At 36.3% G+C, this 26662-nt stretch overlaps 2 protein-coding genes across 7 annotated transcripts in view; one reads left to right on the forward strand and one right to left on the reverse strand.

Moving 5' to 3' along the window:
- Nucleotides 1-2119: 2119 nt before the first annotated feature.
- LOC120413019 (trichoplein keratin filament-binding protein) overlaps nt 2120-26662 on the forward strand; it is a 52076-nt gene continuing 27533 nt past the window's right edge. Inside the window, exons 1-2 of one of the 2 annotated variants that reach the window (XM_052709375.1) lie at nt 2120-2217; nt 19129-19574. The gene's annotated coding sequence lies outside the window, so the exon portion shown is untranslated. The remainder of the gene's footprint in view (nt 2218-19128; nt 19575-26662) is intronic. The other variant, XM_039573682.2, reaches the window with a different exon arrangement.
- LOC120413018 (DNA ligase 1) lies at nt 2189-26661 on the reverse strand. Of its 5 annotated transcripts, none has more exons than XM_039573678.2 (9): nt 26480-26661; nt 17980-19029; nt 5464-5596; nt 4981-5070; nt 4233-4863; nt 3559-3597; nt 3088-3362; nt 2811-3027; nt 2189-2748 (listed from the first exon to the last, which is right to left on the reverse strand). In XM_039573678.2, the coding sequence occupies exons 2-9, from the start codon at nt 18935-18937 to the stop codon at nt 2551-2553; spliced, it is 2541 nt and encodes an 846-aa protein (XP_039429612.1). In that variant the 5' UTR covers nt 18938-19029; nt 26480-26661; the 3' UTR covers nt 2189-2550. The 5 variants fall into 5 exon arrangements, with proteins under 5 accessions (XP_039429612.1, XP_039429611.1, XP_039429613.1 ...); XM_039573677.2 differs by having other exon boundaries at nt 26425-26661; XM_039573679.2 differs by having other exon boundaries at nt 26592-26611.

Consider the following 26662-nt stretch of genomic DNA (forward strand, 5'->3'; position numbering starts at 1 on the left):
GCTTGGCATATAGCCTTTTGGCATAATGCCGTTTAGAATAACATCATTTGGCAACTGCTGCAAAAAACATGCATTTTCTTCTGGAAAATATTACAGCTGTCGTCACAACTCAAGATAGTCTTCTTTTATGCAATTTTAATTTTGAATTCACGTTGAAAATTTAATATTATTATGCCAAATGACCATTATGCCAAACGGCATTATGCCAAATGGGATACACCCCAATTTTCCTTATTTGACAGGAAAATGAGAACTCGAAAGATGTGAACCCATGCAGCAGCAAACAAAACCATTTGCCAAGGAATTATATTGGAAGGTTTGAACCGTTTGAACAGTAAAAAAAAACATTGATTGCAATCAATGTTGTTTAAAATGTGTTTTAAAATGATTCCATATTTTCATGATTGTTGTTTTACTTTGGTGCCATCCACAATAAGCCGTCGACCACAAATGACGTAGCATTTTTTCTTTCAGGCAGAAAAATAAGGCATATTTGAATCAACAAAACGTTTTGTTGATTTGAAAATCATTATTTTTGTTGAATCAACGTTAAACGTCAAAGCAGCTTTTTCGAAACAACAAAAGAATTTTGTGGAATTGAGAAAATCAAGGTTTGTTTCAACGCAAAATCGGCGTTGATTATATTCAACAAAAATTTTGTTGAGGCTGATTCTACAAAACATTTTTCTGCGTGTTCTAATATTCGACTTGTTGTAGAGTCACGACGGTCACGACATCATAGCACTTAATAGCTAAAACAAATGTCCGCACTCACAACACTTGCCGTAGGGGAAATATGTCCATTTTAATCACTCTAAGCCGTTCGACCAATTCTCATCACTTTTGCCGTTTTCCTCTATTAAATCCACATTTTCAGATGTATCAGTAATGGAGAGTTGCTTGCTCTCTTTTTTTTTGGGCTAGTTATTACTTTGGAACAGTCAAAAACACTTTATGACAGCTGTAATTCATGATCAAAGTGATGATAGGCCGATAATAGAAATAGGTATAGTTCCCCTATGTTCGTGTATGTTACCAAACTTCATTGTTTTTGATACCAGTAAAAGTAAGTAAAAGAGTAAATCTTTCTCTGTTTCCGAGCGAAATACCCTTGAAGAGTATCGGGGCCGGCATTTACTAAGCGGATTCAGTGACAGTTTATTAATTACCTCATGCTAACACTGGAACGCCTAACGCACGTCGAACTTATACGGACGCCCAAGGCTCAATAAAAGTTGGAACGGTAACTTCAACTCGCTGGTACTCGGGCATAACTTAACCAATCGGGACGATTATGTGATTTTTAAGTATGCCTAGATGATCCTAGAATTTAACAGAACTCGACTTGATCAAATCTTTCATTTTTGCAATCAAAAACTTGTTTAAACGCACTGCCTCCGCGAAATTTTGAGCATTTTTTTTTAACACTCGCAAAAAAAAGGTGGAACGATGTTTTTGACCGCAAATATTACAGATTTGATCTAAATCGAGTTCTGCAAAGTTCTAGGATCATCTGGGCATCCTTACAAATCACTGGAAAAAAATAATCGTCTGAGAACTACGTGCGTATGTATTGCGTTTACGTACACGAAAAAAAAGTGAGGTTAAATTTTGTCAGCCAGCAAAATCAAATGGTGCGCTACTGTGCGTACGTGAAACGTCATAAAGCTCTATTAACAATGCAACTCAGGTGTAGGAGTCGTCCTCCCTGGTATAAGTACAAACAACAAACCAAACCAAGCCTGCTCCAATGGTCGGCGGTTGGACTCGCAAAGTCACTCAGTTTTCGTCAAAATCGAACTTTCAACGGAAACTGAGTGATGTTCACCCAGATCTGACTGAAATTCACTCAAATCTGACAGAAGCTCACACACTTACTTCAAACGTTTGGTTGTTTTACATTACTTTGCATGAATTTCATGTATCATCGTGTAAACGTATTGACAAATTTAACCAAAATTATTGCATCGTGTATTTCTCATCTGCCCCCACGTTATTGCTGCATGGGCACCCTGCGTTTGACAGTTCTCACTTTTGGAGTTCTCACTTTTTGTTGTGACCGCACTCGGTTGTTTATCGGATCATAACAACAAACATTTTCGCGACTTTCCTCGCAGCTCAAGAAAGAAGTCCGAAATTTTTACAAGGATTTTCGTGTGATATTGTGTGTGAAATTAAAACATCGATCCAGCGATCAATTAGCGTCGCACAATTCAGGTATGTTGAAATATTTTATTTTGGCTTTGCAAAAATACAGAGAAAAATAAATACTCTCGCGCGTTTGGCGGCGCCCGTCGAAAGAACCGGCCTTCAAAACTTTATGCTTGCGTGAATTTGGTTTTGCTTGTTATTTAAGTTGGCCATGTAATTATTATTAACACATTTGAGTGCTGACAAAGAATTGTTCACGATTCCGTTTATAAAGTGGCAATTGCCAAGATTCTCTTTTTAATACAGTTATTAATTAATAAACTAGACTCATCAGCGATGTTCAGGCGTAATTATTGTGTATATGAAAAGCAAATAAAAATGAACTAAATATTATTTTTCCTATCCTAAATCTGCAATAACTGAGTCCAAGTCTGACTGAAGTGTACAGCACATTTCCCTAATTTTGTTGATTTCGTCCTTGATCCGGTCCACGTTGGCCTGCAGCAAGTAGTTGCCCTTCTTGAGCGACGCCAGCCGACCCTCGTGCCGCTTAACCCGGGGTTCCAGGTTGACCTTCTTCTTCTCGTCGGGTGCGTCCTACAAAAAAGTAACAATTCAATAACTTATTTTGATCTTGAACGATCTTTTGTTCGACAAACCTCAGCTTCGTTGACACTCTCGCACTCGCTGCCCGACTCCGACTCGGACTCGGTCTCCTCCTCAGACTCCTCTTCCTCCTCCTCTTCTTCCTCTTCCGGTTCCTCCGGCGGAGGTTCCTTCGGTTCCTCTCCGTCCTCGTCCTCGTCCTCCAGTTTCATCATTGCAGCCATCTTGTCGACCTCCTTCTGCAGCTTCTTGTACTTTTTCTGTTCGTTTCTGCGAAGGAGATTAGTTTGATTAGTGGAGATTTTTAAACATCCCCAAAAAGTTACTCACTTGAGCGCGTACTGGTTCGTCTTCATGGCGTACTTGAGCGCCTGCCGCTCGGCGTGCTTCTCCTCCTGCTTCTCCTTCAGCCTCATCAGTCGTGCCGACAGCATGTTGACCTCGCGGTTCAGCCGCTTGGCCGCCTTCTCGGCCTTCTTTTCCTCGTCCTCCTCCTCCTCTTCTTCCTCCTCCTCGTCGGCGGCCAGCTCCGGCGAGCTTTCCTTCTGGGCGGCCTCGCTGGAGCGGCGCGGTGCGTGGCTATCGTGGCCGCCGGACGAAATGCTCTGCGAAAGGTGAGATATTTCCGTCAAAAAGTTGTAAAAAAAAAACAGAGAAAAACTACGAAAATGGAAAACTACACCAACATACAGCACTGATCTGCTTCTATGCAGAGTTCAGCACGGGAGCAAACCCACGAAAGATCTCGCTTTCTACCACACCAAAATGCTAAACCAACGGAAAACACCACACAGCAATTACCTTTTGATCATTCAAATAGAAGTCATCGTCCGTTATCAACTGTAGCGAATAGGATACAAGATTTATAACAGAAACAGTTTAAAAAATACTCTTAAATGCGATGTGTTAATGGCTTTTGTACAGTTGAGTGATTGTTTCCATGTAAAAATGCGTGAATTGTAATTTTTTCGAATAATAAGTTCTAATAACCACAAAAAAAAAAAAAACAAAGTGTACCAAATTGAGCGTTTAGTACGGTATGTACCCGCATTCTTCCTCCCCTATAGATTCTGTCAAATGTGATCCGTTCACAGGGTCCTCTCTGCGGTTAATGCAACGCAGTAGGCCTGGCCGCTTAAATGAGGGCTTTAAAGCTTGGGAATGCTCGAAAGTACTACAATCATTAATATTAACATTAAAGAGCTAAGTTGAAGATACCATGCAGAATTTCCCTTATCCTCTTAAAAAAGTGGAGCATCAGCTATTCCTATCTTCCAAATCCCCTATCCTGTGTTTTCGCCTTCGACTCCACCGTTTCCGACTCGGAATCTACAGCCCTCAATCTTACAAAAGTATTTGCTAGACCTTTTCAAAGAGCAAAAGTTAGCATCCCTATTTGACCGATTTGTTCTGTTGTATCTCTGATGGTGTTTCTGTAATTTTGTGTGTGCCCGGAGTGTCAACAGTGTACCCACCTGCAACCGGCGCTCCAGCTCGGCAATCTTGCGCTTCTGCTCCTCGGTCTGCTTGTAGGCCGTGTCCAGCTCCTTGGCCACGGTTTGGTACTTTTCCTCGAGCTGCTTGGACTGCCGCTGGGCCTCGACCGCTTCGCCCTTCAGCGACTTGATCAGCTCGGCGTCCGCCCCGGTAATGTTGGTCTTCTCCTCGCCGCCCATCGGGTTCCAGCGCTCGCGGGACAGCTCGGCCTCGAGGTTGGAGACGCGCTGGGCCAGCCGTTTGTTCTCCCGCTCCAGGGCTTCGTTGTTGCGCAGTTCCATCGCCAGCAGCTGCTTTGTACTCTGGAGGTCGTCCCGTACCTTGTCGATGTCGTCCATTTCGTCGACCTCCTCCTCGTCGGGGGGTGGGGCTTCCAGGTTTGCTCGGGACTCCGACTTGGCGAGCTGCTCTTCCAGTGTCATCTGGCGGCGGAACTTGCGCAGACCTTCGAGGTTCGGTTTGCTGCGGTCGTTACACTTGACCGTTCGCAACTTGACGCCGGCGTTGATTTCCTTGAGCAACACGTTGTGAACTCCTGCCTTCTCCGTCTCGAAGATAAACTGATCCTTGACCTTGGTGATGGACTTGGAGTGTATGATCGGCTGTGACCTAAAACGACAACAATTCGCATTAATACCTTGTGAAATACCTTGAACTAGAAGCGAAGCCTATGCGACAAGCAACGTGCAACAAGCAGAACTCTACAAGGTCTTCGGAGGTCAGTACCTATCATTGCATTGAACGTGACGTAGCTTTCTACCCTGCTCCACCTCTTTCATCATGTCGGACCAGTCCGGTCGTCTGCGTGGTCGTTTTCTGCAATCGAAACAGGCATTTGGGAGTCATCATTAGTGGTTAGTTTGACGAACGTGGACAGAGAGGGGTCTAGTCTGGGTAGTCTGGGGTAGGATCAACGAGGAGTTCCGGTACATGCACTTTTGTACAACTTACTTCCGTTTGTATCTTCTGGAAATCTTTGTAATCAATGAATAACTTTTAACATCGTAACGAACAAGAAATTAGTGACCAAGCTGTTTTCTGAGACTTCTTTTTACATTAGCCAATGACAGTATACCGAAATGTATTTACAATCTTTCATGCAATAGCAAACAATAAACAGCTTCGTCCTTTCTTATAAAAATATAACAAAAAAAATTGAACAATTTATAAACAGAAAAAGGGAAAAGCATGGAACCTCGCCGTACTCACTTGAGCTTTTCGATGACCTCTTTCTGCTTGTCGGAGACGTCGTCCTTTTTGAAGTCCGGCGGAGGGCCCAACTTGGGCGGTGGTGGAGGTGGCGGTGGGATGTTGGACTTTGGCATCGGTGGTGGTGGCGGTACTGGAAGTAGTTTAAAGAGTGTGGATTAAAATTCAGTAGGATTAGGTTTGAGATAGTACAACACTATTTTAAGGTAAGAAAACAAGACGAAGTTGACATTGTAAGCAACTTTTGCCTTCCTCACTGAGGTAAGGCTATAATCCTGCTCCAAAAATTTACTTTTGATTTAAAGCTCGTAGACCCACCTTCATGTATACATATCGACTCAGAATCGAAAACTGAACAAATGTCTGTGCGTGTATGTGACCAAAATTGTTACTCAGTTTGCACAACACTGGCTGAACCGATTTTGCTCAAATTTTGGAATACGATTCTGTTTAGGGTTTATGCAACCCTGTCTCGAGTTATGATCAATGCTTGAAAAGCGATCTATCACTGAATGGGACTGCTCGATATTCGATAGAACTTTCTGTCAGCGATAATTTCCCAAAACGATATTTGATCGCTGACACAAAACGCCTATCATCAAGACCCAGGCGATGGTGTTTTGAAGGCGACTTTCAAAATTAACTTTTTTGTTAAGGAAATCTTTTATTATTGCGTCTTAACGAAGACCTTGGAAGAAATACGCTTAAATTTGCAAAATTCTTAACAGAAAAAAATGCATTGACATTTATTGATAATTTCCGCTTTTGCCGCCTTTTAATGATAGATTATGCATGAAACCATCGTGCCTCAGGTTTGTCTGCAATTTTCAAACATTTTTGTTCTTAAATTTATGCTTTAATGATGAAAATTAGCATAAAATCAAAATTTGTCGCATATTTGCCAACTTCAAACGTGTGCAACAATTTCCACTTTATCCATGCGGGAAACCGATAATGAAGTAATTCATTCGTTCCAGACTGTCAAAATTCCAAAACGTCACGCAAATCTTCGGTTCGCAGCTTTTGTTCCTGTATGACGTTTCGAGGCTAGGCCCTGCCTATCATGATCGTCATTGCTTGGCGACGGTCAGTGAACGTAAACACGAAGACGAAACGAAAGAAAAATGAGCACCACTCAAGCAGCCGCCCGAATGAGACAATGTGCTCTTTCTCTTTCTCTCGTTTTTGTCTCTCTCTTCCTAGTGTATGTTGCGTGGTGACAGAAGTCATATGATTGCTATCATTGGAGAGATGATCGGAATCTCGGTAGAATGTCAAACGACCGCTCTCTAAGCGATTTTTTTTTCCTGGAGGGAAGTCAATGATTGTGTGAGTGACTTTGCGTAGCACTCATTCCTTTGTGTGTGAAACGAACGAAAGTAGAATGTAAAAATCAGGTTGTCGTGGTGAAGACGATTGGAGTGTTCTGTCAGCTATCACAAACAGTGTCGAAATTCCGCAAACACTGAGTTATGATCACTTAAGTGATATTTGTGTTCTTTTTAATTCCGGATCTAAACAAATAGATGAAATTTGTGTCTAATCCCATCATATCACTTATTTTTGGCAAAGAGTGAGGAAGGCTCCAACCACATACGTGGATTAAGGTATTTTTCACAACTTGTTATGCAGTTTGTCTAATGTTTCCCTGTTTTCATTTATGGTATTTTCACATGCATTAATCTTGTTAAGTTTTTATTTTTAGTGCTAGCCCTATTCTACGAACTACTGATTTTTATAATTTTCCAGTCACTTTTTCGTTTTTTTAGTGTTTTTTACATTTTTTTTCTATAAACTGAGCAATTTTATAGGTATTCGCAAATCGACCTTTCTTAAATTCAAAGTGGGCGATCGATTTGGTGTCTTTGGAAAAGTTGTAGGTTATGATTAGTACTTATAAGACAAAAAACTGGTACGCTGAAAAACAAAATTTCCGATGTTTTTATTTCACTCTTTATCACAAAAAAAATTAATATCCACAACATGTATTTTTAAAGTTTTGACATTTTTTATATGGATTAGAACAGACGCATCTGACATGCTATTGACAAATTATCACAAAAGTGTTCCGAGTTGGATGATTGTCAATTATATCAAAAATATTGTCAAATCATTTTTTTAAAATCATCTTTAAATGCAAAACTAAATTTGTAATCGAAAATTACTTATTTTATAGCGCACCGTTATATTGTAGGCATTTTAGGTACATTTTTTTATCAAAAAATGAGCTTTTTTGCAGTTTAAAATTGATAATGAAGTAAAAGCACCCCTGCGAAAATTTCCTAAAGTTGTTTTTTGTTTGTTTATTGGACTGCTGTTCCTTTTAAAATGACGTTAAAAATAACGTATTTTGGGAATTAAATTTTGAGTCATAAAGAGGTAAAATAAAAAAAAAGATTTTTTTCCGTGTACCTATTTTTCTCAAAAGTCCTAATCTTATCCTACACATTTGCCGAATGCCCATGCAAATGTTATGGAGAATGCGAAAATCCTATAAAATAAATCTAGTGCAAAATGGCTTCTTTCGGTTAAGTTAAAATTCTAAAACTTAATTTCTAATTCTAAAGTGTACGTTCCCATGCCATATTCTTGAGGACTGGTAAATGGTGTCCAAAACCTTGACATGTTCAAGATTTTCCCTTAATTTAATTTATTTTTCTTTCCCAAAAAGAGGCTTATTTTACAAATAAATCAAAAATCAAAATATAATTATCTTTAAGCTAAGTTGTTGAAACCGTAAATTTTGTCACGCTCATTTTTGCGTTTAACCTTGCTCTATAAACCCAAAAAAAAAAATCCAAAACACTCCGAAAAACACGTTCTAACTGTCACTCTAAGTCAATAATTGCGATGAATTATAACGTGAGTGCAAACAAAACCGAGGAAATTTCGTATTCACGCAGCAAAACCCAAACAACGATCGAGCGCACAAAAAAAAAGGAGTCGTTAGGAAAGTGTAGTGTAAACATCAACACCACCAGACATGTGTATCCGCCGTTAGAGGGTATTCGTGGTGTGTCTGAGTGCGAAAATTGTGGTGGTTTTCCGCCTGTGAATCGTGTTTTTGATGTGCCATTCATTTTCACCTGCGCGCGCAACCTTATTTTGCAGCTGATGGAACTACTTCCGTAGTAAATTTTCGGTACTTGAACACTTTTTTTATGCATTTCTTCTACAATATTACTTGTAAAAGTTATCTTATTAGATGAATGTTTTTTAAGTGTTCATTTTAATATGACATTTATAATTATCTTTTGAGTTTTTATCACATAGAAACTAAGTTTAGAATGCGATTAAAAAAAATCAGTCAATTACAAACACACACAGTGCAACTGAACTGCTATTGATGACGTCTGTTTCGCCATCAGACGTCGCCCACTCCCTTGGTTCATGATGGTCCGAGCTAGAAACGCATCATCAACAAATTGTTTTTCAACGAGATCATCCGTAGGTCGTCGTGTTCGGTCGGTTTTTCGAGGGTGGAATGCAATTGGTTGATGCAAATGTCTCGGGGACGGTTTAATATTTTTACAAACTTAATTAATTCGCTAATGAAATATTTATGATTATCCCACTGTTTTGCACGCTTGTTTGTCAGTGCGGGCATTCAGCTGGTTTGATGATATATTTTGAAGGTAAACTGACATTATCTATGAAATGGCTTTGACCGTGAGCGACTGTACTTAAAGATCAACGTTTCCATCAGTTTATCCTGCTCACGTCATTTGATGATTACATTAGGAACGAGCAGTATAGACTTTTTGTTTGCACTTCGTCTTTTGCCCATTAACATTATTTTGCTTGAAGTAGAGCGTCCAATTTCCCGAGGTTACAAAAATCCCGGCATGGTGTCGATTTCTGGAAAAGTCAGGGAAAACCTGGAATTGTCAGGGAATTTTATTTGACCTGGAAAAGTCAGGGAAAGTCAGGGAATTTTAAGCAGGGTCAGGGAATTTCGATAATCTTAAAAATATGACTACAAAATTTCATTTCTTTTTGAAAATTCGCCCTAGATGATGTATTTGAATGTCTTCCAGGCCAAACTTTGTAGCATTGATAATATTTAATTTTTTATATTGGTCAGTCCGGAAGAAACGCAAAACTCCATATTAAAAAATGATTAAGAAAAGGGTCACGATGAAATGCGCGTGGCTTGTTTGCAATATATTTATGTTTAAAAATCAAATAATTTGAATTTGCGTTCATCTGAAAATTACAAATTAGGGGAAAAGCTTCTAATTCCAGCGTGACTCTAATGTTGGCAGGTCAGAACTTTGACATTCAATTAAAATTAATAAAAAGCGTTTTCAACTGAAATCGAGTGATAAATAGCTCAATAAGAAGTGAGCAAGCAAGTTTCTATCAAAAGTTTTGCAAAATTAGTTGTTTAAATAGTGAAAATCAGCAAATTGGATGAAGTTAGGAGCGAGTGCTTAACCTGCCAAACATACGAGAATTTCCCCTACTAGCGCACAAGGTAAGAAAATTTTCCAAAATTTTACTTTAGTCTTCTGCCGTTCTACGCATGATTGTCCCATGTCATTTTTTGACGATTTTGATCTTTTGACTTTTTAAAGTTTAGTTTGTCGTATACTTTTCGAAAAACTCATAAAAATAGTACTTTGTTCGGAAACTCATCAAAAACAACATCAAGTCTATTTGTCCCATCGTTACACTCCTACGCATAATTGTCCCACCAAGTATTTTCTTTCACGAAGTAATCTAATTTTGTGTAATCTAAAATGTAAGCAAAATATTGAATGGAATTTAAAATTAAAGAAATAAATTCAAGAATTAAAGAAATAAAACAAAAAAATATGGAATAAACAGGGTTGTTAAGGACGGCGCGAATTTCGCGCGGTAGCAATTTTAATTAAAAAAAAAAACATTGAGAGAGATAAAATTACTTTCAACTTATAAAGAAAAATATCATCAAGAATTAGGATAATTTGTTTTTTTTTTTTCGTTGAGTGCAAAAACTTCGATTCTTATTAATTGAATCCGAAAAATTTTGTTTGTATTTTCTCAATAAGAAACGTCGAAAGATGAAGATTATGAAGAGATATTTTTTAAATGTGTTGTTGAGGATTTCCTAAATAAATGTATTACTACACTCAACTAATTTTTAAACATACTGACTATGAATATTTAATTTCTTTAAAGTTTTGAGTATTTTTTTATCCTCATTTAGTGTTCTTTTATACTGGATACATTCAATTTTAATCTTGTGAATCTTAATCATATTTCAAACTATTCCTGAAGATACAGACATTTGGATGTAACAAAAATTATTATTGGGCATGTTCCAGTGGGTGTACTGTGCTTCTATCCCAAATATGAGCTTGATTGGACGTAACAGAAGCCTCTCCGCTTTTGAATTTTAGATGGGATTCAACCAGTAGAAATATTTTTTTTAATTTGAACATTCTTGAAAAAAATAAAAAAAATATGTATACAAAAAAATTACAGCTCCAACATTTAAAATTGGATTATTCAGAAATTAGGAAATAAAATTAGGAAAAATACTATTAAAAAAACAAAAAAAGTTATATTAATAAAGAAATGAAAAGATTTATAAAATAAAAATTAAAAAAATCAATATCAATATTCTAAAACAACACAAAAAATTTATTATTAAATTCTTAAATTCTTAAATTCTTAAATTCTTAAATTCCTAAATTCTTAAATTCTTAAATTCTTAAATTCTTAAATTCTTAAATTCTTAAATTCTTAAATTCTTAAATTCTTAAATTCTTAAATTCTTAAATTCTTAAATTCTTAAATTCTTAAATTCTTAAATTCTTAAATTCTTAAATTCTTAAATTCTTAAATTCTTAAATTCTTAAATTCTTAAATTCTTAAATTCTTAAATTCTTAAATTCTTAAATTCTTAAATTCTTAAATTCTTAAATTCTTAAATTCTTAAATTCTTAAATTCTTAAATTCTTAAATTCTTAAATTCTTAAATTCTTAAATTCTTAAATTCTTAAATTCTTAAATTCTTAAATTCTTAAATTCTTAAATTCTCAAATTCTTAAATTCTTAAATTCTTAAATTCTTAAATTCTTAAATTCTTAAATTCTTAAATTCTTAAATTCTTAAATTCTTAAATTCTTAAATTCTTAAATTCTTAAATTCTTAAATTCTTAAATTCTTAAATTCTTAAATTCTTAAATTCTTAAATTCTTAAATTCTTAAATTCTTAAATTCTTAAATTCTTAAATTCTTAAATTCTTAAATTCTTAAATTCTTAAATTCTTAAATTCTTAAATTCTTAAATTCTTAAATTCTTAAATTCTTAAATTCTTAAATTCTTAAATTCTTAAATTCTTAAATTCTTAAATTCTTAAATTCTTAAATTCTTAAATTCTTAAATTCTTAAATTCTTAAATTCTTAAATTCTTAAATTCTTAAATTCTTAAATTCTTAAATTCTTAAATTCTTAAATTCTTAAATTCTTAAATTCTTAAATTCTTAAATTCTTAAATTCTTAAATTCTTAAATTCTTAAATTCTTAAATTCTTAAATTCTTAAATTCTTAAATTCTTAAATTCTTAAATTCTTAAATTCTTAAATTCTTAAATTCTTAAATTCTTAAATTCTTAAATTCTTAAATTCTTAAATTCTTAAATTCTTAAATTCTTTAATTCTTTAATTCTTTAATTCTTTAATTCTTTAATTCTTTAATTCTTTAATTCTTTAATTCTTTAATTTTTTAATTCTTTAATTCTTTAATTCTTTAATTCTTTAATTCTTTAATTCTTTAATTCTTTAATTCTTTAATTCTTTAATTCTTTAATTCTTTAATTCTTTAATTCTTTAATTCTTAAATTCTTTAATTCTTTAATTCTTTAATTCTTTAATTCTTTAATTCTTTAATTCTTTAATTCTTTAATTCTTTAATTCTTTAATTCTTTAATTCTTTAATTCTTTAATTCTTTAATTCTTTAATTCTTTAATTCTTTAATTCTTTAATTCTTTAGTTCTTTAATTCTTTAATTCTTTAATTCTTTAATTCTTTAATTCTTTAATTCTTTAATTCTTTAATTCTTTAATTCTTTAATTCTTTAATTCTTTAATTCTTTAATTCTTTAATTCTTTAATTCTTTAATTCTTTAATTCTTTAATTCTTTAATTCTTTAATTCTTTAATTCTTTAATTCTTTAATTCTTTAATTCTTTAATTCTTTAATTCTTTAATTCTTTAATTCTTTAATTCTTTAATTCTTTAATTCTTTAATTCTTTAATTCTTTAATTCTTTAATTCTTTAATTCTTTAATTCTTTAATTCTTTAATTCTTTAATTCTTTAATTCTTTAATTCTTACATCCTTTAATAGAACAAAGTATTTCAAATATTGGAAATGCAATTTGTTTTGGAATGAAATTTAAGTGAGGAATTTGGAATACAATCAGTACTAAAATTCATAGATTTTGAATTTTTGGAATTTCGAAATCTAAAATTTAATCATATTAAAATTTTAGATTTTGGTTTTTTAAGCTTATATTTTTGAAGTTAAATTAAATTTTGTTTATATTGGTTTCTAGTTTTCTATTTTGTTTATGTTGGTCAAATCAAAATTATTGTTAAGTCCCTTTGATTTGCAAAAATATTGTTTTTTGTGACACTTTTCTTGATGTCTCTTGACAGGATTTTTTGCTTTCATTCCTTCAAACATAAAACGAGTTTCATTTTTTTTATCCAATACTTTCTGTGTTAGTTTTTTCTTCGGAAATAACATTTCTTGAATGTTGGTCGCGATTTTTTTTATATGGGGCGGATTTCGCGCGGATTGGGGTTTCGGTCGGCGCGGATTCGGCACGGATTTTTTTCGACTTTCCCGTAACAAATCTGCATCCGAGATTTCATAGGGATTGTACAACTACATTTTACATATTTTTCCCAAACTACATTCAAGGGGTTACAAGGAGGAGTTCCCGTGGTCATATCGAGCTTAAATTTGGAATCTATTCCAAAACACCCAAATATCTAAGTTTGTTAAATAATGACTTTTTGAAAAAATCGAACAGGTTGTATTTTCTTTTTATTTTTATAAAATGTATTGATCGTGTGAATGATCGTCTGTAGGCTCTGGTCAAGGTAGGAACATTTTTTTTTTATTTTATAGCAAACATAATTTTTGTAAGATTATTTAAATTATTTAAGAAGGAGGAATTCGTTTTAAAATTCGGCAAAAGGCAACAATTTTAAAATTAAACATGACTTCTTACTTTGATACAAATTTTCAATTGATTTTTTTTTTTAAATTTTTAACTTTAAATTTTCTTTAGGAATGAAGTGAAACAACTAATCGCAATTTAAAATATGCAACAATTGTAATTATTTATTTTTTCTAGGGTTTTGCCTTCCTCACTGAGGTAAGGCTATAATCCTGCTCTGAAAATGAACTTTTGATTAAAAGCTCCTAGACCCACCTTCATGTATACATATCGACTCAGAATCGAAAACTGAACAAATGTCTGTGTGTGTGTATGTGTGTGTGTATGTGTGTGTGTATGTGTGTGTGTATGTGTGTGTATGTATGTATGTGACCAAAATTCTCACTGAGTTTTCTCAGCACTGGCTGAACCGATTTTGAACAAACCAGTTGCATTCGACTTGGTTTAGGGTCCCATACATCGCTATTGAATTGTTTGAAGTTTCGATAAGTAGTTCAAAAGTTATGTATACAAATGTGTTTTCACAAATATCCAGATCTCAATTATATGCATGTAAACGATGTCCGGATCCATCATCCGACCCATCGTTGGTTAGGTAATTGAAAGGGCTTTCCAATGAGTCCAAATCATTGATGATCTGGCAACCCTGTCTCGAGTTATTACCACATAAGTGATATTTATGTACTTTTTTGAAGCCGGATCTCACTTAAATGTATGTAAACGATGTCCTGATCCATCATCCGACCCATCGTTGGTTAGGTAATTGAAAGGCCTATCCAATGAGTACAAAACATTGAAGATCTGGCAACCCTGCCTCGAGTTATTACCACATAAGTGATATTTATGTACTTTTTTGAAGCCGGATCTCACTTAAATGTATGTAAACGATGTCCGGATCCATCATCCGACCCATCGTTGGTTAGGTTATTGAAAGGGCTTTCCAATGAGTCAAAAACATTGAAGATCTGGCAACCCTGTCTCGTTTTATTACCACTTCAGTGAAATTTATGTACTTTTTGAAGCCGGATCTCACTTAAATGTATGTAAACTATGTCCGGATCCATCATCCGACCCATCGTTGGTTAGGCAATTGAAAGGGCTTTCCAAAGAGTCCAAAACATTGAAGATCTGGCAACCCTGTCTCGAGTTATTACCACATAAGTGATATTTATGTACTTTTTTGAAGCCGGATCCCACTTAAATGTATGTAAACGATGTCCGGATCCATAATCCGACCCATCGTAGGTTAGGCAATTGAAAGGGCTTTCCAATAAGTCCAAAACATTGAAGATCTGGCAACCCTGTCTCGAGTTATTACCACATAAGTGATATTTATGTACTTTTTTGAAGCCGGATCTCACTTAAATGTATGTAAACGATGTCCGGATCCATCATCCGACCCATCGTTGGTTAGGTTATTGAAAGGGCTTTCCAATGAGTCAAAAACATTGAAGATCTGGCAACCCTGTCTCGTTTTATTACCACTTCAGTGAAATTTATGTACTTTTTGAAGCCGGATCTCACTTAAATGTATGTAAACTATGTCCGGATCCATCATCCGACCCATCGTTGGTTAGGCAATTGAAAGGGCTTTCCAATGAGTCCAAATCATTGATGATCTGGCAACCCTGTCTCGAGTTATTACCACATAAGTGATATTTATGTACTTTTTTGAAGCCGGATCCCACTTAAATGTATGTAAACGATGTCCGGATCCATAATCCGACCCATCGTAGGTTAGGCAATTGAAAGGGCTTTCCAATAAGTCCAAAACATTGAAGATCTGGCAACCCTGTCTCGAGTTATTACCACATAAGTGATATTTATGTACTTTTTTGAAGCCGGATCTCACTTAAATGTATGTAAACGATGTCCGGATCCATCATCCGACCCATCGTTGGTTAGGTTATTGAAAGGGCTTTCCAATGAGTCAAAAACATTGAAGATCTGGCAACCCTGTCTCGTTTTATTACCACTTCAGTGAAATTTATGTACTTTTTGAAGCCGGATCTCACTTAAATGTATGTAAACTATGTCCGGATCCATCATCCGACCCATCGTTGGTTAGGCAATTGAAAGGGCTTTCCAATGAGTCCAAATCATTGATGATCTGGCAACCCTGTCTCGAGTTATTACCACATAAGTGATATTTATGTACTTTTTTGAAGCCGGATCCCACTTAAATGTATGTAAACGATGTCCGGATCCATAATCCGACCCATCGTAGGTTAGGCAATTGAAAGGGCTTTCCAATAAGTCCAAAACATTGAAGATCTGGCAACCCTGTCTCGAGTTATTACCACATAAGTGATATTTATGTACTTTTTTGAAGCCGGATCTCACTTAAATGTATGTAAACGATGTCCGGATCCATCATCCGACCCATCGTTGGTTAGGTTATTGAAAGGGCTTTCCAATGAGTCAAAAACATTGAAGATCTGGCAACCCTGTCTCGTTTTATTACCACTTCAGTGAAATTTATGTACTTTTTGAAGCCGGATCTCACTTAAATGTATGTAAACTATGTCCGGATCCATCATCCGACCCATCGTTGGTTAGGCAATTGAAAGGGCTTTCCAAAGAGTCCAAAACATTGAAGATCTGGCAACCCTGTCTCGAGTTATTACCACATAAGTGATATTTATGTACTTTTTTGAAGCCGGATCTCACTTAAATGTATGTAAACGATGTCCGGATCCATCATCCGACCCATCGTTGGTTAGGTTATTGAAAGGGCTTTCCAAAGAGTCCATAACATTGAAGATCTGGCAACCCTGTCTCGAGTTATTACCACATAAGTGATATTTATGTACTTTTTTGAAGCCGGATCTCACTTAAATGTATGTAAACGATGTCCGGATCCATCATCCGACCCATCGTTGGTTAGGCAATTGAAAGGGCTTTCCAAAGAGTCCAAAAAATTGAAGATCTGGCATCCCTGTCTCGAGTTATTACCACATAAGTTATATCTGTGTTCTTTTTTTCTGGATCTAAAAAAAATGCTGAAATGTGTGTCCCAACCACTCATATTACCCATTTTTGGTAAAAAGTGAGGAAGGCATCAACCACATAGGTGGATTAAGTTAGTTTTTTTAGAAGGTCCTGTAAGCTATTGTGTTTCATATGTTTATAGGACACATCCAAAAAAAAAAAAAAAAAAAAAACTCTAGATTTTTTGGTAAAGGCAACATTTAAAATGGCATAAACATAGGACAATTTTATGGTTGCTCATTTTGGATGTTCGATAAGAAAAAAATGATTCACAAAATAAAAAAAAGTTTTTAAGTTTTTGCAGAATCCATCGCTGAAAAAAAAATAAAAAAGTCATTGAAGTTTTTCAATATCTTAAATTTCCAATATTCAAAAAGGAAAATGCATGAAACCATAATAACGCTCCAAACAATATATTAGTAAAAAATAGAAAATAAAAAAAAGGTGGTCTGGAGAGGTCAGGGAAAAGTCAGGGAATTTTATTTTGGGATTTGGATCGACACCATGCCCGGGAAATGGAAATTTTTCAACAAATCTGAAAATAATTTAAATTTGTTCTAATCCTGGTTCTGACTAATACTTTGCTACAAAATTTGTGAATTGTGAAGATCAAATTATGTCTTAAATCGTTTAAAAAAAAACATACAACTTCAAGAAAATATATTATTTATAAATAATTGTATGAGAACAGGTCCAATGGATTTCAGCTCTTGGACAAATTAGTAAAGCGTTATGTTTAATTTGGAAATCTCACTTCTCGTGTCTTTTTCAAATGATACATTTTTTTTTAAATTAAAATTCAAAGATTTCAAATATTTGGAGCTAGTTTTTGAAATATATGAGCATTCTTTAATCAACTTTCATAAATAAAACATTCGTGAAATTATCCGATCTTTTCGAAAACAATATTTTCAAAATTTTTAAATCAAAACTAACATTTCGAAAGGGCCAAACATTCAATATTACGCCCTTTTAAAACTAACAGTCTTGGTTTAACATTTTTGAAAATATTTGACATTTGAAAAAGGCCAAATAAAAAAGTCGATCTGTAGATAAAATTGGTAGAAATGCTTGTTTCTACATACATTGTTTCAAAAAATTCCTTTATAAACTTCATTGTTGAGCATCAATGGGTTAGTGCTAATAGATTTTGGGAGATTTTTCAACATTTGCCCATATTCTAGACACCCTATTGTTTAAACTACCAAAAAATGCAAGAAGGTCAAAGTTTTCCGACTTAACTTACGACGCGTCTCCATTTCCTGTTAACTAAACATTCATGGAGACGCATGGCTTTTCATAACAGTTAACTCACACTAAAAACATCACCACTTGGGTCTACTCACTTCTCTTGCTGCTCTCGGACCGCAGCGCGGACGGTTTGTGCGGGTACGCTTCCTCCTTCTTGGGGATGTCCTCGAGCAGGGGCTTCTCGACCTTCTTGAGCTGCACCTCGGGCAGCTTCTCCTTGACGCGAGGGGCCTTCAGGTTTGACGGCACCTTGCGCAGCTGAACGCGGAAGCCCTTCGGCTCGGGGGACGTCGAGCGCTCCTTTGGTTCCGAGGGCGGTCGGATGACCTTCTTGAGGGGTGGCTTGAAGAAGGGTTTCGGCTCGGGGGAGGAGGACTTTTCCGATTTGGAGGATTTGCTGTCGGTGTCGGTTTTGTCGGGGCTGCGGGACACTTTCTTCAGTTGGACGGGGAGTTTTGGTTTGGGCGGCGATGGTTCCCGTTTTGGGGGTTCGGGTTTCTTCACTGGAGGAGGAGCGGGTTTTTCCTCCTCCTCGGATTCCGTTTCCGTTTCATATTCGGTGCTTCCCTCCTCCTCTTCTTCCTCTTCCTCCTCCTCTTCGACTTCCTCTTCTTCCTCTTCGGACTCTGACTCGGGAGAGGGTTCCTTCGGCTTGGGTTTGGGCGGTTCCCGGAGGACCGTCATCTTGGGCGTGGTGTTCTTGATCATGGGTTCCGGTTTGGTGAGGGGTGGCGGCACCGGTTTCTTCTGCTGGACCACGATCGGAACCTTGATCTCCTTGGACTGGAGCTTGGCGGTTTTTGTAGTTTCGCCATTTTCCTTCGGGGTTGCACTGGCAACGGCCGGTTTCTTCAGGATGGGAGCCGTTTTGACTTCGTTGGAGTCGGCTTTGGCCGCTGGTTTAGTCTCTTTCGTTGAGGAATCTGACGCCGCAGTCGATGGCGTTGAAGTGAGTGAGTTCTTACGAGCCGCCCACGCCGGCGGAACGTTCTTATTCACCAAGTCCACTCTGTCCTTTAACCAAGGTGGACGATTGCTTCCATTCACTGGCATGGTACGGAGACACTAAACTACGTTTTACACTACTTTTCCACTAGAATTTTAATGATTCACTTGTTTCGGCTGATTCAGCATTCACCTATTTTCTATTTAAAAAACGCAAACAAATTTATAAATCATGCCTTCTCACACAGCAATAAGAAGACTAATTTCCCTTTTTCTGACGTTCTTTTCTCTCATTGCAGGTGATTAACCACGTCCGTCCTCACAGACCGGCTGACCGGCACACAGCTTCTCGGCACGGTTGTATAATACTGAATACGAAGGACGCCGTGAAAATCACGACGCCGTCACCAAAAGCGATCGTCGTGAAGACGACGACGATGATGACGCGATCGAGCGTGTTTGTGATTTGTAATAAAGTATATTTAAAGCGCGGTTTCGAGAGAGAGAGAGAGAGCGCAGTGTGTATGCCGGTGTCGCCGGCTATAAATATCGCCGCGATTCAGTGTATATCAAAATAAGAGTTAAACAAAAGAAAAAAAAGTGCCGTCCCACAGTGACAAACGTGATGAAAATATGTCGTCCCATACGGCGCGGCGGCTAGCACCCCCGCGCAACGGGAGCACCTGCGTTGGCTGAAATGTGCTTAACCAGTGCCAACAACACTTATTTTTGTAGGAATTCACAGGTTGGTCGCCGTTGCTTAAAAACACCCTTTATATCTTGATGCATTTTAATTCAAGATGAAAGATGATATCCGTCTCCCATAGAAATTGTGCCCAAAAAATCGTCAACTTGTTGGATTAAGGTGAAACTGGACGTCGGCTATTAAAAAACTTCTTTGCGATTTAAATCAATTTTTAAACTTGACAGATTGTTTGCTTACGGCTTCTTTACCGTTTGCCAAACAAAAACTTTCTAAGCTACGGCGTTTTTCTTAAAACTGCTTCCAAACTCCTGATCAACTTAATAGATTTCTGAACCAGACTGTTTCTTGCTCTCGTTCATTTTTTTGTCTGCAACAAACAGGACACTTTTTAATTACGGCATTTTCTTTAAAGCTGCTTTTGAAAACTGGAGTCGTGGAATCAATATGGCGCACCTTTCCGTATCTCCTTAACCTTAGTGTATTTTAAATAAATTTTGGTTGAGTTGTTTAAGGCTCCGGAAGGCATCATCCCCAATCGGCCATTTGGCGGCCATGCTTGTTTAAAAAAAAAAAACATTCAAATCTTGATTCAGAATGTTTCAATCAAAAAATTGTTTTCTTTGTGTTGTTTTTAGAAACATTTTACTTATAGTGATTATTTTTTCATTTCAATTTACTCTTTCTGAACCCTGAATTCAGAACCATCATTGACAGTCATTGCCCCACCTTAAACTTTTATGCAACAGTTTTTTTCCGGACATGCCCTGTATATCTCAGACACACCTTTTGAATAATTATATTTATTAAAGAACTACCCTAAATACAAAAAAAAAAAGAGACAGGTAACAACGGGTTTGACAGGATGCACTTAATATTCTATGCTTTAGCGGCTGTCAAAACTTGAATTTGGAGAATTAAATCTGCCTTCCTCACTGAGGAACGGCTATAATCCTGCTCTAAAAATGAACTTTTCACAGAAAGCTCGTAGACCCACCTTCATGTATACCTATCGACTCAGAATCGAAAACTGAACAAATGTCTGTGTGTGTATGTGACCAATAATGTCACTCAGTTTTCTCAGCACTGGCTGAACCGATTTTGTTCAAACCAATTGCATTCGATTTGGTTTGGTTTAAGGTCCCATACGTACCTATTGATTTTTATAAAGTTTTGATAAGTTGTTCAAAAGCTATGTATAAAAATGTGTTTTTGTTTACATCCGGATGTTAGATAAGTGTCCGAAAATTGACTCGAATACATACCATCATGTTACAGTCATCCCACATATTCGGAACACCCACAAATTCGGAACACTTTTGTGGTAATTTGTCAATAACATGCCAAATGCAGCTTTTCTGTCGACCCTACTATTTTTAGGACCTTTATTTGGACATTCTCTTGCTATTTCACTGGTAAAAGTAGTACTTTTTGAACAAACGCCCTCTTTTCAAGTCTATTTTATCCAGAGCAGCAAAACATGCCTCCAAATTGCCTGTTTCATAATTGTGGGATGTTATTGTGCCTCCCACAATTGTGGAACACCTGAATTTAATTGATATTTTTACAACAACAGTTATCAGACCATTCATAAAACATAACTAAGCATGAGTTTCGTTGGTTTCAGTGCCTGAAGTTATTAATTTGTAAAAATTATGTACTCATGGAGAGAACCAAAGTTTGTTTACATCCGTAAGAAAAAAGTGTTCCGAGTTTGTGGATTTCAAGGGTCCAAGTTTTTCTTCAAAAACTTGATATAAAAGTTAAAATTTGCAGTTGTTCGATACAGCATTCGAAAGATCGCAAGAAAAGCTTTCAAATGAAGGTAAAAGCGAATCATTAAGTTCAATCATTGATTTTCTATGATTTTTTGAACATTGGCCGATCTGTAAACTGTTCCGAATATGAGGGATGACTGTATACATCGTTGGATAGGTAATAAAAATACCTTCCAATCGGGTACAACAGTTTGAAGACCCTGTTTCAAGTTATGACCACTTAAGTGATATTTAAGTATTTTTTGAAGCCGGGTCTCACTTATCTGTATGTAAACAATGTCCGGATCCATCATCCGACCTTTTGTTGGATAGGTATTCGAAGTATTGCTTAAAAAAGGGTCAAAAACTTTGAAGATCTGCCAACCATGTCTCAAGTTATGACCACTTAAGTGATAAGCATCTACTTTTTGAGGCCGGATCTTATTTGGATTAACTTAGCTTCGCACTTGGTTTTCAAAGAATTTGGATATAAATTATTTCAGGATCTTTTGTGCGATCCATTTTTGAAAAAAAGTGAGGAAGAAGAAAAGAATGTATTAGAAATATTTTTGAAAAATCATGGCTTTATGATTTTTTGTTTTGTCCATATTACTCAGTGGAATTTTCCAAATACAAACCCTTGAGTTTTATGCACAATCTTCTTAAATTTATCAAAATAGAAAAATCGTACCACCTCCCAGGCTTCTCAAATCACATGTTAGCCCCTGCACTTGTTGTGTTCCAAATTGTCGCTTCGCGACGACGTCTCCGTAGGCGAAAAACTAAAAATAATGATGTGATTATAAATTTTATGGACTTGGAATCTTGGCCGCCTGAACCCCGGCCCTGTTGGCGCACTGAACGGTGGTTGTCGGGTTTGATTATAAATGTGTTATGTTCCCGCTGCTATTTTCATTGCCATCCTTCCTTCCTTCCGGAATTCTCCTCGGCGCCCCACTCATTAGAGTGTCCATTTCCAGAGCTCGTGCGCACATGCCACACGCTGGACGTCCCGCGGAATTCAGCTTGGTAGCGGCGGCGGCGACATTGCTTTGTGAAAACAGCGCCGACGTCGGTTTCGTTAAATGGTCAGCGTTTAATTTTGGCACTTTTTTTCAATGCAATTTGAATTAATTATTTATTTTTTTCAAGTTATTTTATTTAGTGCTTCTAAAGTCTAAAGGCCGCAAATGAACGCGTTCCGCTTCGTAACCATTTGTCAGAGGCCGAACATGCGCTCATGTCATCTTTATTGAAGGGTACAACAGATTTACATAAAGCAAAAAAGTCAGAGTACCGCTCTAAAGCTGCTTGCGTCAAACTTGCCCAGGCGACACAATATTTCGGTCCTGTCAACCATTGTGTCACCTAAATCAGCAGACACCACACACTCTCCAATGCCGCTGACCTTTTGTTGCTTTTAGTTTTAGCTTGAAAAATACGACTGAGTCGTCCCACACACGCGGTAAAGGAGTGCGCTGAAGATTTATCCTTTGCTAGAGGGACACAGAGTAACATAGACGATTTAAATAGGTTATTTGGTTGAGTTGGACTTGTTACAACACTTGCTTAAATCAAAAAAAAAAAATTAAGGTATAGTTTTAGTTTAGAAAACTTTAAAAATAGCAAAAATATAAGTATTCCATACTTATTAACATTTGATTAGGCCGATGCAAATATTTTTAAAGGTTTTGGGGGAGGCAAAAAAATAAAATAAAAATATACGAAAATTTAAATAACAAGCCATGGTCTCAACATTTGAATGAAAATAGGGCTTTAAAATGCATTTTACACTAGATCAGTTGTTTTGCAATCATTAGTTTTCACAAAATGTAAGATTTGACGCCTACCCCGGTGGAATCGCTGGCGGCGGTTGGACTCGCAATCCAAAGGTCGTCAGTTCAAACACTGGGTGGAAGGTTCCTTGGAATAGAAAGAGGTTTGGGTGCTCTTCTCATTCAAGCCTTCGGACTCCTAGGTTCGAGCAGAAACTTGCAATAGAGACCACAAAAGACCCGGGGGTCGTTAATGTGGATGGTTTGATTTTTTTTAGATTTGACGAAAACAAAATTTTTGCAAAAAAAAAGTTTTTGCAGTACTGTACAAAAACTTTTAAAAATATTTGTACCAGCCTTAAGGCAAACGAAATTTTTTTCTTTTTTTTTTTAATTCGAAAAATTCGTGCATTCCATTTCATTAGGGCACAAAACTTTTGTAAACAAGAGTGTATCCCTCTCACACCTTATGCAAACTGTCAATTGAGTTAAAGGAAAACACTATTGTTTACAAAAGTTTTGTGCCCTTTTGAAATGTTAGGCTCCAATTGTTGAAAATATCAATTTGCAACGATTTATCATTATAGTTGCACTTTAGGCCGTTGCATATACTTTTTATGGGGCCCCTTCAAAATCGGCACAAAATAAGGGAATAAAAAAACATATTTTTTTAAACACAACTGCAAAATTTCAATGAAACTGGACGTGCAATCGACTGAAAGCTATTTAAAATGCATTTTCCTGTGTTGCTAAAAATTTTTGCCATGATTGAACCAGTTGAAACATATTTTGAACTTTTTAAAATTTCAATGTACAGTACTGATCCGCAAAAAAAAATCCTTCAAAACTAGGTTATGTTAACAGTGCATGATTTAAAACACTTTTATTCGTGGAAATGTTGATTTCGTGGTTATTTCAATTGTTGTTTTGTCCTCTAGTATTCAAATGCCGAAATAAAAAAAAATACTTGCAATTGAAAAAAAAATCATCTGATTTGTTTCCAGTTTTATAAATTGTAAAAACGTAAATTATTTGTTTCAAATAAAAACAATTTTTCACATATGGTCCGCAAGCTCATGCTAACTTCAAATTCGGCCCGCTGTTCAAAAACTTTGAGCACCCCTGATTTACATCTTCTTTTTATGTTGGATATAAATCATCAAAATGAATATTGTGTACGAATCCATCACATCACACTTTGTTGGTAAGGAGTTAGGAAGGCATCTACCACATAGGTGGATTAAGTATGTTTTTTCACAGGTTATACCTCAATCTACCTGGAATATCGTGTACGAAGCGATATCGCATATTACAATAGAATAAATTCTGAATCGAAACCGAACATAATTGCTAAAAAGTATTAGGATGTTCGTAAAGTTTGTATTTGGAAAATATAAAATTTAAGAGCATTTAACAGTTTGAAAAACATATTCAAATGAGTGCTCTTTACAATAAAACGTTACTTAATCCACCGTTAGGTGGTTGGTGCCTTCCTCACATTCATATAGTGAATACTTTCAGTCAGAATTGGATCCATTGATAGTAAGCATTTAGAGCTGGGACTTCGGATATCCGGATAATTTGCAGCATTAATAATTCTATTAGAAAATGAACTAACTTATACAAGCCAGCTTTGTCTCACGACTGTGGGGTGACATAAAGATGAAACAAAATAATTTTACAGGTTTTCAAAAGACCTCTAATTTTGTATCACATGATTTATGGCCGAATACTATTATCCGAAAAACTATCCGATCCGTTACATTTTTATTCTTAAATTTATTTTGGGTTCCTCAAATATTTTTATCCAAATAATTTTCAGTTCTGATACGATTTTCGTACATCTCGTTGGTTTGGTTTGATTGAAAAGATGGTATCTGATTTTATATAGAAAAAAAAATGTAAATTATCCGGATATCCGAGGTCACAGCTCTAAGCATGATAGAACCGGAAAATATTGTTATCAAAATATCTGAGACCCGGTTTCAAAAAAATGTAGAAATAACATTTAAGTGCTTGCAATTTTCGATAGGGTATCAGATCTGTGATTTTTTGGGCTTTTTAGAAATGTTTTCGATTATTCCTCCAACGATGGGTCGTACGATGAATCCGGACAACATTTTCGTCAACATATTTGATCTTTTAAATACCTTTCTAAAAATGTAATACATGACGCGTTTTCTTACAAAACTACAATCTTCCGGTCTACAGTCAAAGTAGTTTTTTAGCACAACTTTGGACAACAACCCTACACAAACAGTTTTTGAATTAGAAGCAAAATGAAAATTACAAAAACATAAATAACAACAAAGTTCATTTTTCCCTACTCAAGTCAGATTGCTCCCAAATCTAGGGTGTTGATTTGAGGTCTGATTGTGACCATAAAATTCTGCAAATTTAGCCAGAAGATGATCATTCTTCAGTGATTGTATAGCATTTCCTTAGTGAGAAAAGCAAAATACAATCCCAAAATAAGTACTAAATGTCACTATAAATACATCTCTAAAATTGATACTCGAACGCCACCAGTTTCAACAATGTTGTCTCCACAAAACCCATGGTTAAACCCAAAACCCTCGATCACCAAGCCAGGGAGGGGAAGAGGAGTCAAAATATTTCAAACTCCACCCACGCCGCGCGCGCTCGAATAAACTGTCTCTTTTTTTAATGTGACGAAAGTGATTCTCGCATTTAGCATTGAGAGGAAAGTTCTATTCCCCACCCGAGATGGAGGAAAATTCGGCAATTTCCAAATGACTTTCCCCGCGCGAGATGAAAATTCCTTCATTCGACGCAACAACACACACACACTGAAAAAAAGAACTGCTGCAATTTGACGCACGATCAAAGTTTGCAAAACAATCGGAAAGAAGTTCAAGAAGCAACGGTCAAATGACGTCATTTAGTCGAAGTCGCGGCCTCGGGACTTGAGTCCGATCCAGCCACGATGGTCACGACGACGATGGCCGAAACGAAGCAAGGACGGTGTGTGCGTATTTGGATCAGTGTGTGGGACAGCGAAAAATTTAAAATGTCGGAAAATGGAGGAAAATTAGCCTTCTGCAATTTCATTCTAGGTTTGAAGTTTTTCGTTTTGTCTTTTTTGATTCATAACACTAGGTCGAGGCCTTTTCGAAAACCCAAATTGAGTTTTATTGCTGTCTGCGGTAAATTCTTCTTGCTTTTTTTATTTTCGTTAAGTCACTCTCTAGCACTGTGTAACACTTTTTTCTTCCTTTTCTCAGGTGACATTTATCTTCTCTTTTCGAAATGGTCGACCTATTTTCACGAGATTTTTCCTCTAATCCTGCTTCATCTTGCTTTGCCTCTGGCAAATCACGTTCAAGAATTTTCCTTTACCACAATTTCATCACTCGGCTCGACCTCTGGCAGCAATAAATCTTCTGAATTCCACCTTTTTTCGCCCTCTTTGTCAATCGTGCGATGCAAAATTCCACTTTTGGGAGAAAATTCTAACCACTTTTCCTCCCTCACTCTCTCTCTCCCCCACACACCACACTGTCTACTTTTTCACACGATCACGGGAAATCACGCGTGCGAAACCACTGGCTGCCACGAACGGACTGAGCCTGCCGTG

The sequence above is a fragment of the Culex pipiens genome, chromosome 3, assembly GCF_016801865.2.
Source record: "Culex pipiens pallens isolate TS chromosome 3, TS_CPP_V2, whole genome shotgun sequence".
Classification (NCBI taxonomy): domain Eukaryota; kingdom Metazoa; phylum Arthropoda; class Insecta; order Diptera; family Culicidae; genus Culex; species Culex pipiens.